The sequence below is a fragment of the Lissotriton vulgaris genome, chromosome 4_1 (genome assembly GCF_964263255.1).
Source record: "Lissotriton vulgaris chromosome 4_1, aLisVul1.2, whole genome shotgun sequence".
Classification (NCBI taxonomy): Eukaryota; Metazoa; Chordata; class Amphibia; order Caudata; family Salamandridae; genus Lissotriton; species Lissotriton vulgaris.
This window is the reverse complement of record NC_141691.1, coordinates 1,379,354,008-1,379,367,222: the sequence shown is the minus strand read 5'-3', so window position 1 is coordinate 1,379,367,222 and position 13,215 is coordinate 1,379,354,008. Positions and strand designations below refer to the sequence as shown.

Below are 13,215 nucleotides of genomic sequence, written 5' to 3'. Positions count from 1 at the left end.
GTGTTGGTTTTGAAAACAGATAAATAAATGGCCTTGTCATTTACATTGCCAATAGCTTAATCTCTCACAAAGGTTTATTTGTGTGATTAACGGTGTGATACAATTGACCAAAAGTAGTTTACTTAATTGGTAGTGCGAAGTTACAATGATGTGGGCATATCGCATTACACCCTGTTAAGTAACAGGATATGGTCCATTTGTCTTAATGAGGAGTGCTTTGAAAACGATAATCAAGGATGGATGAGTGAGTCAAAGTGTGTGGAGAGGGCACCAGAACAAGCAAAGTCAAGAATGGAAGGGAAGCAAGACAAATGCAGTGTTATCAGAAAAACGCCACAAGGGATGCCAGCATTGATACAAGACAGATGGTTAAAGTGAAAGAAAGCAGGAAGGGTAAAACAAGCAGGCAACAGAGGCACGAAAACCGGGTCACAAGCATGCAACAGAGGCACGAGAACCGGGTCACAAGCAGGCAACAGAGGCACGCAAACCGGGTCACAAGCAGGCAACAGAGGCAAGAGAACCGGGTCACAAGCAGGCAACAGAGGCACGAAAACCGGGTCACAAGCAGGCAACAGAGGCACGAAAACCGGGTCACAAGCAGGCAACAGAGGCACGAAAACCGGGTCACAAGCAGGCAACAGAGGCACGAAAACCGAGGCACAAGCAGGCAACAGAGGCACGAAAACAAGGTCACAAGCAGGCAACAGAGGCACGAAAACCGAGGCACAAGCAGGGAACAGAGGCACGAAAACAGAGTCACAAGCAGGCAACAGAGGCATAAAAATTGGGTCATAAGCAGGCAACAGAGGCACGAAAACAGGGTCACAAGCAGGCAACAGAGGCAGGCAACAGAGGCATGAAAACAGGGTCACAAGCAGGCAACAGAGGCATAAAAATTGGGTCACAAGCAGGGAACAGAGGCACGAAAACCGGGTCACAAGCAGGCAACAGAGGCACGAAAACCGAGGCACAAGCAGGCAACAGAGGCATGAAAACAGGGTCACAAGCAGGCAACAGAGGCACAAAAACAGGGTCACAAGCAGGCAACAGAGGCACGAAAACAGTGTCACAAGCTGGCAACAGAGGCACGAAAACAGGGTCACAAGCAGGCAACAGAGGCACGAAAACAGGGTCCCAAGCAGGCAACAGAGGCACGAAAACCGGGTCACAAGCAGGCAACAGAGGGACGAGGGAAGGGGGGGCAGAAAAGCAAGCACAACGACGGAAGAGGTGAAGTGGACACCATCCCCTCAGTGTGGGTCTTCACCGGGGACAGGGAGCACACAACTTACTTGCCGATGACTTCGCATAGCTCGTACACATCCTCAAAGAGCACGTCGTCGTCCGCCATGGTCCAGCTGGGGAATTACCAAGACAACTCCAATCCTCGCGGGGGCGGGTGCTGTCCCCGGTGCAGGGCCGCGCTCGGCAGAAGCGCTCTCCTTATTCACGACTCCTCATCCGCCAGGGCACCCCGCCTCACGCGGATGGAGGGGGGGGACGGGGCTGCCGAACCGCGGGAGGGGGCGGGAAAAAGACACGGACAGCGGGAGGGGGCGGGAAAAAGACAGACAGCAGGCAGAAGGCAAGAAAAAAGGCAAAGTGGCCCACGGTGTGTTTGCTACATAAGGGCTTTTATCCGCGAGGAGGATGTGTGGTACCACCAGGCGAGATGAGACTGCTGGAATAAGCAGTGACTGCGCCCATCCAGTACAGAAAGCCCCATCTCAGCAGCCTTCCTGTTGGCCATGCTTTCTCAACAGTAGTGTTTCTTAGTTCCTATTTCATGCCCACCTGCACAGGTTTCTAAATTAACTAAATGCATACAAAAAGGGTTCTTGGTGGCTGGTAGTTCACAGACCCTAGCGGGGTCTGAAGTCAGGGCACTAAAGTTTGCGCTTTAAGTCAAACCAGAGGCAGCAGATAACAATGATTTTTAAAAAAAGGGAAACAAGGTAAGCTCTCACTGCTCATAGCTGGAATCAGCAGATCTACCTGGAAACCCAGCATGGCCAACTAAGCCTTTCATCCTTCAAATGCTAAGCACCATTGCCAATGACCTCAGAAGAAAATACACCCCGAAGCCACAACAACCATCTTGGACATCACTGACATTTTCTTTTCAAAGGTCAAATAAGCCCTAACCAAAAATCAACACCCACTGGTAATGGTAAACACAGTACCCATCATTGGTAATGGCAGACCATATTTCTTGGGACCGCTAGGCAGTATAAAAGAGTCATTGATGTCATCAACCAGTTTGTCTTGCTTGAAATTCCCCCTTCAAATGTGTGCGCCACTGGCTTAAACATACATTGGGACACCTCCTACCTCTTTGGACAAATATTTGCACAGATAAATTCCTTCACACCAGGAAACAAAACCTCAGCTCATACTATAAACATACCTGCATAACTCTATATCCTGGTTAATTGACAAAGTATGATGTTACAACATGCAGGGTGCTTTATAAAAAACAAAAACAAATAAAACCATGAATTTGGACAAGCAGATTGTAGCACTTCTCAAAGTTAAAAATCTACAGTAGTAAGCACTCCTGTGGAGGAAGCTAGCTAGACTGCCATCTATAGTGTAAGCAGACACAGCCAGCAGCCAGTCTACCATCCTCTTGCCACCAGCAAGGCCACCCCATGAGACATTATTCATGGTAGGAAGTATAGGTAGGGCTATTCATATTAGCACGCCTGTCCCTGTACTCACCAGAGTTGGACTGACGATGCCACTGCTCTGGCAGCAGGAACGAGGTCCTTCCACAGCCCCAAACCACCTTCTATGCTGGGGACTTAATCTACACGAAGGCTACAAAATGAAGCTGCATGCAGGTGGCAAAGCCGGCTGCGAGTGTCAGCCCGAACCCTCCAATGGCAGATGGCCTCATGAAGCAATGTAAATACATCACGTGCTACTCTAAAGTGCTTAGGGCATTTTTATTATGTAACTCCTGTTGAACGATTGAATATTACCATCCTGCGTCCTTGACCTAAAAATGCCAGCAATGGGAAATGTTGAATGAATCATCACGCACCACAGGGCTCACCATTCCCTCTCTGAGGTAAGATAACTGCCTGATAAGAAAAACACTAAAGAGTCATTTTTCTTTTTATTCAAGTAGGAACCATTTGTTACAATTTTCACAGATAGTTGTTTACCGTCAGAAAAATACCAGAATCAGAACCCATGTTTTCCAAATTTGGGCAGTTTATCACAAGCTTCAGGTACAAGGCGTTAGTGCACTCGGTAAGCTCGAGGATTTAAGAGTAGATTGAAGTATCCTCATGAGGGCAGAAGGAGGCAGGCAGCGCGAGAACAGGATGCTCTGTGAGGGGGTAGTTATGAAGCGCTGAGGGCAGCGGAGGTTACTGAGCACGAGGCGCATTTCATAAAAGAATGCAGGAGAGCGCGTGAACATTTAGGAGCGGTAGGAGGTAAATAGCAGAGGTGAAAGTGGGTGATTAATGGAGGCAATAGTTCCGTACATGCTAGGAGTAAAAGTTCTGTCAAGAACAGGAGCACTAGGTAAACGCAGATATAAAGGGCATGGTCACGGAGAAGCCAGCCTCTCGATGATCTGCTACGCCCCCCCCCCCCAACTACAAGGTGTCCTAAAAATACCAACAAGAAGAAAGTGAAAGCAGACTTCCGGATAATCTGAAGGCAGCACCCTAACCGAAACGGTGGAGCTGCTGTTTGTTTACCTACAACGACGCAGTCAGTGAAGGCTACCGTTTCAGGTGGAGACAACAAGCAGCAACGTGTACGAATCAGTTTTCCTAAAGTAGCGTTTCAGCTGTGCTGGGCTCACGACTTCCGCCTTCTCTCTCCGTTGCTGTACGATATGACGTCACACGCCGGCACCTAGGGCTACTTCAAAGGAGCGAGGTGGAGCCCAAGTAGTGGGTGTGTTAGTGAGGGCGGTGGTGTTTGATAGTCCGCCCGCATAGGCTCAAGGCACTGTCGGGGAGCAAAGCCGTATGTTTGTATGCAAAGCTTCTCCCTTACTCGGCCGCTCCTAGCATTTACTGGTAACAGATATCCACCTCGCATACACATTGTTAAAGTGCTAACATTTAGAATATCGTTTAAATGATAATATATTTTTGCAAGAATCGAAGACAAGGGGGGGTGATCAAGAAGGTGTCCTCCAGCTGAAAGTAAACTAAATAAATCCAATAGGTATTCCGGTGCACGAGATGAGCGGACATCGGAGGGGAGGGGCGGGAACGGCACACATGAACAGCGGGAGGGCGGGGCTTGAACGGGCTCACGAAAAACAATGGCACACATGAACAGCGGGAGGACGGGGCGGGAACGGGCTCACGAAAAACAAGAAGAAGAAAAAAACAGCACTCACCTGGACATCTCGGCACCCGAGCAGGAAGGCGGGTGCCGTCAATGCCGGACCAGATTCGGGGGCGTTCCCGAGAATTTTTGGCTTTTGGCTGACGTAGCCTGACGTAGCCAAAAGCCAAAAAATCTCGGGAACGCCCCCGAATCTGGTCCGGCATTGACGGACCGATGTGTCTTCCAATGGCTAGCCTCCATTTATGGAGCTAGCCAATGGAAGACAGGGGCGGATTCCCAGCCCCATACTATACTCATTAGGTTTTCGCCTAGCGAAACGATGCTTTCGCATCGTTTTCGCCAGACAAAACCTAAAAAGGGATGCAGGAAGTCGCACTCTGGATGACCAACAGCTTCCTAAATCTCAACACCGTGGAAGACAGAAGTCCTCGTCCTTAGAACCACCCCTTCAGCATGGGACAACACCTAATGGCCCTCGGAAGCCCACCGACCCCCTCGGACCACGTCCGCCAAAAACCTCGGCATCATACTGGACTCATCTCTCACCATGAACCGACAGGTCAACTGAGTCACCTCTAGCTGCTTCAACACCCTCCACAAGACTTTCAAGTGGATCCCCCCTGAGTTAAGGAAGACAGTCACCCACGCACTCATTAGCAGCAGGCTTGACTATGGAAACGCGCTCTAAGCCAGCATAAACAAGTTCCGACTCCGCAAACTCCAGACGATACAGAACACCGCCGCCAGACTCGTCCTCGGCACCCCCTGGCACGAACACATCAGCCAACCCCTACGAAGGCTCCACTGGCGAGAAAAGAGTCACCTTCAAAATCCTCACCCACGCCTACAAATGCTCACACAACACAAGACCTTTAAACTCAACGACAGAATCAACTTCCACGTACCCAAAAGGAACCTCCGATCTTCCAACCTCGCACTGGCTGAAACCCTGTGCATCCACAGAGCCAAAGCAGGCGGAAGATCCTCCTCCCACATCACAAGCAAAACATGGAACAAGCTCCCAGCAGACATCAGGCACGCCCCCTCCCTAAACACCTTCTGGAGGTCTCTCAAGACCTGGCTCTTCGACTGAACAGATCTGCTGACCCCTCCCTCAGCGCCTTGAGAACCTCACAGATGAGTTGTGCGCTTACAATACCCTGATTGATTGACTGATTGATTGTCCAGCCACTTTGACTCCAAGGTACTGCTCTTACAAGTGGATATAGCAGCATTTATAAGATATTTGTGCGCTCACTAGGCCAGTACGCATGCACTAGGAAAAATGGTTTATACGAGGAGCACTAGAAGTAAGTCACATTGATTTAGAACTTTGAGAACAGTTCAAGGTTCTGGAGTATTGACAATAGACTGCTTTTTGAGCATGATACAGGGGGTGATTTAGGCTCCCACATCACTGAGGAAGATTGGGTGTCTCATTTCAAATGTATGTTTAAGGGCCCTACGGAGCAATCTCACCAGACAGACAGGGCCATTAATATTCCCGCCGGGTTTTTGAGCAGAAAGAGGTTGAGGCTGGGATTGGGCTGACATGTAACAAAGCACCAGGCCCGGACGGCATCCCAGCCAACCTTCTTAAATCGGATCCACTTTTTTGGGCACCGGTTCTTTTGGCTGTGCCTAATGAAGTAGCCAGGGACGGCTGTCCTGAGTCCTGGGCCACTTCAACTATCGTGCCAGTGTTTAAAAAGGGGGACGCAACAGAACCTTTTGCTACAGGCCGATCTCCCTTCTTGACTCAGTGGTAAAGGTTGTGGGTGGGGTGTTATTAGAAAGATTATCTTCCCGGGTTGAGGAGCACAAGATAATTTCTGATATTCAATATGGATTTCACCCAGGGCGGTCAACTGTGGCCCAATGCCTCAATCTTTATATGATCCTTGGTAAGTACATGATTGCTCGCCCAGATAAGAGCTATTTGGCCTTCATGGACCTTTCATCCGCGTTTGACTGTGTTAATCGGGTCAAACTGTGGCAGTCTATGAGGGCCATGGGGGTGGAGAGCAATATCGTTAACTTACTGGAGGATCTGCACAGGGCCCCTTTTTTGTTCAACCTCTACATAAACGACCTAGATAGAGCTTTGTCAGAAACAGGGGCAGACTTTCCGTATGTAGGGCGACAGGGTCTTTCCGTACTACTATATGCGGATGATGTGGTCCTTATAGCCAGAACTGCTAGGGGGCCTTCAATCCCTGCTTGACGCCTTCTTAAATTTCAAGGGGGCCCGAGTTTTAGCAATTAGAAATGCTAAATCCTATATATTGCAGGAAGGGAAGCGGCCCAAGAAAAAATTTCTCTTCACAGTAGGTCCCGAGAAGGTTCCTCTGACGACTGTCTTTTCATACTTGGGGGTTTTATTGGATGATCGTTTGAAGTGGGGGCCTCTTATTCAGAAGAAAAAGGGGGAGCTTACGAGGGTAAACGCTGCTATTTTCAACTTTGCTGCAAAGATGGGCAAGGGCCCAATTGCAGCCATGTTGAAAGTCTACCAGGCCAAAAGTGTAGCTACAGCTTGCTATGGTAGTGAAATTTGGGGGCGTATCGCCACAGGCGCGTTTCAGGTGGTTGAGAACACTTTTTTGAAGCGCTTGTTGGGCGCGCCAAGGGGTTTATCGAACTTGGTGGCCCATGAGGAATTGGGGGTGCCTTATCTATGTGATACCCTGACTTTGCGCCCCCTAGTGTTCTGGCTCAAGTATTGGCTGAATAAGGATTTAGCAAAACACACAAGATGATGGACGGAATGTTGCACATTGGCTAAACATTCACCCCCAATCACAGATCTGGGTTTAATCCATTGTTATTTTGCTCACCACGCCACCCCAGTTCAGACATTGCCATATGCATCCGTCATCAGCCAGGATAGCTTGACTCCTGTCCGTCATCAGCCAGGATAGCTTGACTCCTGTCCGTCATCAGCCAGGATAGCTTGACTCCTTTTAGCCTTCATCAGCCAGGATGGCTTGACTCCTTTTATCAGTCATCAGCCAGGATAGCTTGACTCCAAATAAGGATTTAGCCCTCAGCCAGCAGATCATAACTGAACGCATGAGCCTTGACCACATGTCCCGTATACCATGGCTGAAAAATATTAAAGTTGTTTTGAAGAGTTGGGGTGCTCTGAACTTTTCTTAAAGCCTGTTTCTATTGTACAGAATGAAGTGGAGTTTGTTAAGAAAGCTTTTAGTAGCTTAAGGAAACTAGAAATAGACGAGCTAGAAGTGTGAAAACCTAGTGTCCGCAAATTCCTATTCCTAAAAACAAACCCATCCATTGAGCCTTATCTCCTGGGGTCACGGTCTACATACAAGCGTTTTTAATTGTCTAGGTTTCGCCTGGATTTTTTTTGTTACTCGCTGTTCCAAAAGGGTCCAGTAGAGGTCAGGTGTTCGCAACCTGTGGCTGCGACGGAGTGTCTCCACAGGATCTGTTTCACTTCATGTTTTTTTGGTAAATTTTACGAGGTACCCGGGGATATTTTTTATTCTCCCTTTTAAAAAAGCTGAATTTTAACCAGGTCCGCCCAGCGCTTTTGTATTTACAATTTCTGAAGGCTGATTTTTTTTTTTTCATTGTGGGTTATCTGAAACCTACGGTGAGAACCAGGGCTTGTCTGGACAATTAGCAACACTTCTTGTTGGAGGGTACTCTCTATTTTATTGTTTAGTATGTGAGGGACTCCAACTGGGCCCTTTTTTTGTCTTTTATTGATATGAATTGTATGTTGTATGTAATTTTATTGTATCATGTTTTAAATGAGATTTGGATGTTGTGAAACTTTTATGGTTTTCTGCATGCGAAACCGAATAAAGTTGATTTTGATTTGATTTAGAACAGAGATGAAAGAAAAGAATCAGTATAAGTTACGATGGTTCACATAGGCAGTATGGGAGTTCTAAGGATTTAACATCCGATTCACCCAAGGGATAGCCCTTTAGTAAAACAGTCTAAATCCAGAGCTTCTCCGTCTGTGTAACTTGTGGGATATCCCAGCTCTGTGAAGCCTACCGAATGCAGAGAGTGTGGGGATAAGGTGGGAAGAGGGAGTTTTGTTACACCACAGGTTACCCTCCAAGTAGTTATGGGTGTGAGAGGTAGGCTTGCCCCGTAAGTGAGCTACAAAAACAGGGACTCTCTCTCAGATCGAAGCAGAAGTACTCCCCGCATCTCAATGAGCTTCAGTACTGACGGCAAACAAATAAGCACTGAGTTTCCTTAGGTTCTTACAAAAAAGAGTAAGACTAAACAGCTACTGGAGCGTGACCCTACCCAGCTAACGCCCTTTCTGGAAGATGGGTGTCATTCCCAACTTGCAGCATCCACTCTTAGAATTCACTGGGCAGCCATCAAGGCCTTTATACAAATGGAAATTGGGCTACTTGAAGTGAAGGAATTTCCAGTTAGGGTTTTGAGGGACTTCAGTTTGTCTCATCCAGGGATTAAGTCTGATGTTCCCTCTTGAGACCTCCCTTCATTGTTTTCTGAGCTACAAGAAACCCCAATTAAGATCCTGGAAAAGCTCTCTCTACAATCAGGCTTGTGAAGTCTTATTTCTAGTGGCTATTTTTTTGGTCAGGAGACATAGGGCAACGTGAAGACCCCTACCTAAAGGTTCCTCTGCGCAGGACCCCTTACTTGAAGATGCCTCTGCACAGTCTTATTCCCAAACATGGCCCAGGGTTGGTGCTCAAAGTGGAAACAGTTCCTTATAAGGCGAATTAAGTTCTCTCATTTTTTTCTCCAGATTAGGCCTGGGTGTAAAATTCCACTCTGCTCACAGAGTTTGCTGAGTTTCTCCCACTCCGTGCTCCGTGTAGCGCATGGAGTTTGAGTGGAGTTTTTCCCTCGCTCACCAACGTTAAGCCAGCGATCGCGAGCGAAGAGAATCATACTCCAGACCACCTCCCGGCAATATTTCTCAATGCGGGCAGTCGCAGATGGTTGCTACCGTTCACACTGAGAAACCTTCCATTCGTTTTGAGGAAGCTGCCGCTCGAGTAAAACACCTGCTGGAGTGGCAGAAAGAAGCAGTGCCCGCTCATGCTGAGCATGGTGCCGTTCGTGCTGATTTTCCAGTGTGGTAAAAACACCTGGCTCTAAAAATCACGCGGACAGTGGAAACTAACACACTCTGCCGCATGCAGAACTCTGCGTAGAGTTTCAGAGTTTTTGGCTCACTTTGCTGAGTTCCATGTAGCAGAACTCCATGAACTCCTCCCAAGTTTACTCCAGATGAGGCACTAATACAAACTCTGGATGCTCTATGGTCAGTGTTCACTTGTCTTCTCCTTAAAGATGGTTTCAACCTGATGCTCATTTTGTATCAGCTAAACACATTCAAAAACCTACTGCCAATCTGAGCAGGTGGCTCGGACTGGCTATATCTACCACTTACTAATAGGCACAGCTACCCAGGCTCGAGAGCTGTAAGGAACGTTCCACTAGAGGAAGGCCTGCTTCCTACGCAGGATTACAGAAAGCTTCCTGTGGGGTAGAACTTTAGGCATCCCCACCACATTTTTAAATCACAACAGAATTACGTTGGGGACTACGGGCTAGAGAACGTTGATACTCAAGTTCTCTCTTTGGTGCAGCCTCTTAAGAGATTTGCATTTCGTGTCTTAAACAACCTGAATTCATCAAGTTTGGCTATCAGGGATTTTGCCATTAATTTACAAAGCAATGGTAAGGACTGAGAAGAGGAAAATGACCTAGAGGCTATTGTTTGATTTCATACCATTACCCAGTACGCCAAATGCATCTCCTCTTTATCCTAGTGTTAATGGCCTAACCCGCTGTCCCGTATTCTCATTGCTTTGGTGACGATCATAGGAGGACCAGTGGCAGAGGAACCCACTTCGGATACCACCTGGATAATAAGGGAGTGGAATATGCAGTACATATGAAGAGCCAGTATTTTGGATGGACGACTTGTTTATATATATGTTTGTGATAAAGAATAAAAAAAGGAATACATTTGCTACTTTAAGATACACCGCCTTGGATATCATTTGAGTGTACAATATCTTCCTGGTGCACCATTCCATTCAAAATACTGGTTTCTTTCGCAGCGCAGTGGTACCAATCAACGGCAGGTACAGGAAGTGTAGTGCACAGGACCATCCTTTTTGACAACATGGAATGAGGTGCAGGATCTGAGGTCCGCCGTTGTTTCCTGCGGAGTTTATGACTTTTACATATGAAGAGCCAGGAAGCTTTTGTGAAGGTTGGCATTAGGTGTCAGCATTAAAAAGTGGTCCCTCCTCAAGGCAATGACTGGGAAGAGGAAGACTGAATTGTAATAACACCACCACTGATAAGTAATCGAATCTTAGTCTGTAATGCTCAGACACCAAAGTTATTGGTAAATACACTTGTAGGTGGCGAGCCAGGCCTGCCACCAGGTAGTTCTTTAGCTCTTAACAAAGATCTTACGCTGTGAATCCTACAGAGAAGTTGAGGATGAAGCCCTAGATACTGTTGGTGGGATAGTGTCTTGTGTTTGCTTTATAGAGTATTTGATGGCAGTAATAAACATGTTGTTCCTTCCAGCCCATGGACAGTCTGTCTATACAGACAAACGTCTACCTCTCATATCCCGATTATGCCCTGCTTGATGACATGAGAGCGAAGCTGTGCATTCCAGGGAAGTGGGATGCTGAAAAGAAATTGGGGAAATTCAGAATTTAAGCTAGGGTGGGGGAAAACTGAGCAAGTTAATTTTGAAAATTTCTACAAAAAGTTTTGGAATTACATGAAATCGTCGTTCTGGAACAAAATTTGGTTTGCTGGCATCTTTCATGACTTTCACGTGAGGGCGCACCTCAGGTTGAAATCTTTTGTGAGATGCCGACAGGAGAAAGGTTCTAGCTAAAGAAGGCCCTGGCGAAGACTTATTCTGCAAGAAAAAGTCTCCAGTGGATGAAAATTGCGTAATGCAAAATGTCAGGCATTTAGCTCGCGTTAATTTAAATTTCGCCCAGGCCCAATTAAAGCACTAATGATTTGATTCAAATGAACATCTCATTACAACCTTCCTCTACGCTCGTAGTTTTCCCTTAACATCACAGGAAGCATCTTCGAAATGTATGAGACAGTTCAGAAATGGAATACACAACCACGGGGGGCAGATCGACCTTACACAAACTGCAGCGTTTTGCGTGACGTGATTACTTTTTGTTATCATTGCAGGCAAGGTTTTAGAATTTTTTACCACGAAAGGAGGAACTATATCGCAGTCACGCAGTTATATATTCCTACTTAAAAACTCTTCGCATTTTAAACATTGTATTTGCCACTTTCGATGTCCAGACGGCTTCCCTTCCGTTGCAATTGCCTTGACAATCTATATTCCTGTGTAAAAAGCTGGTTGTGTTCGGGGTGAATGAGAAAAGGGCTCACACTTTGTTCGTGAGAACGGAGTGCCTGTATGGTGCGCTTGTTGGCTGGCAGCGAGTGTATTATTGCTGTGGTCAGCTGCCTGGCACACTCGTGACCAGGCAGGGAGGCTCAGGGCCACCGGCTCCTCTCTTGTGCCCGGCACGGGTGACCGCCGAGGGGAGGGCGCTTACCATGGCATCCGAGCCGTGCTGTTCCCGGGACGTGGGGAAGCGGACGTCCCTCACCGAGAGGCTGCGGATCTTCCCACGCACCATGGCTCGGTACTAGAGGCTGCGAGTGCACGCACACACCACGGAGCGCCAACCAGGAAGCCAGGCCGAGTCCCTCCCCTGCAGGAGGAGCTCCTAGAGGAGGCTGTTTTCGGAAGAGGCCAGCCAACGAGTGGCGAGGAGACGTGCTCTACTAGAACTCTGCTACTCCCGCCCTGTCAATATTAAAACTGCTGAGTACATCGTTCGTGCACACTAGCATACAGAATCAGGATTAGAACTGCAATACATGCCCAGCCACTGCTCTGTGCGCTCTGCAGAGAGGCCAAGGTTTGGATGAGCATGTATTCTGAATACCTTTTTAACCTACTGTGAGAAACTGACTTCAGCCTCAACTCCAGTGCTCTCAATTGTGGCACTTTTTAAATACTGGCGGTGACTCAGTTTAAAGTATGCACTAGAAAAGAGTAAAAGAGTAATAGGCTACATGAAAAAAATACATCCTAGATATATCTATCACTCATTAGCAGGGAGGGTTCTTCAAAGTTGCCCTGGAGGACCGGACCCAAGCCAGATTTTAAGCCTAACCCCAGGGCACCAGTCGGGGATACACGCGGGTGGACGGCGTACACGCGGGTAGACGGCGTCCACCCACTATTTTCACAGGGTGGACGCCGTCCACCCTGCCAAGAAGTTGGGCCCTGCTGAAAAATATGCTGAATTTGTCCCGGTGTAATTTGCAAACATCAAACACCAGGACACATTCTGCAGCGCCTGCACTTTTGATCCACAACAATGTGCAGGCAGGGAGGGGACTTTCTTATTTAAGACTCCTGCTGGGGTCATCAGGCCTCCTTTTGTCTCCTGGCTGGGAGCAGTCAGTAGCCTCACACCTACATACAAATGCAGCAGAGGGGAAACAAAGGCTCACACCTTGTTAGCACTTCACACATACTTGAGAGGCAGCTTTTCACGTTGTTCAGTCCATGTTTACAAGAGATGCATTTACTGTAATAATAATAATAGTAATAACAAACCATTTTTAAAGCGCCTGGCTACACAAAAACAGTGTGTCCCGCGCTAAATGCTGCTAATTCTCAGGAGGCAGAAGTTACCGAGAAAAGCCAGGGTCGGGGAGGAACGAGAGGATTAGATAAGAGGAAACAGAAGCGTTTTAAGTTTTCCACGGAATCTGGTTTCTGAGGGTTCTATAATGTCAGATGTGTTGGTCTTTAGCTGAATTTACACAAAATAA

At 47.5% G+C, this 13,215-nt stretch overlaps 1 protein-coding gene across 3 annotated transcripts in view; it reads right to left on the bottom strand.

Moving 5' to 3' along the window:
* The window catches only part of LOC147724011 (mitochondrial enolase superfamily member 1-like), a 376,214-nt gene extending 364,112 nt beyond the window's left edge, over positions 1-12,102 (bottom strand). The window contains exon 1 of one of the 3 annotated variants that reach the window (XM_086965612.1): positions 11,922-12,102. In XM_086965612.1, the coding sequence (XP_086821738.1) occupies positions 11,922-12,005 (84 nt within the window). In that variant the 5' untranslated portion in view covers positions 12,006-12,102. The remainder of the gene's footprint in view (positions 1-11,921) is intronic. The other 2 variants (XM_086965614.1, XM_086965613.1) reach the window with 2 other exon arrangements.
* Positions 12,103-13,215: the final 1,113 nt, after the last annotated feature.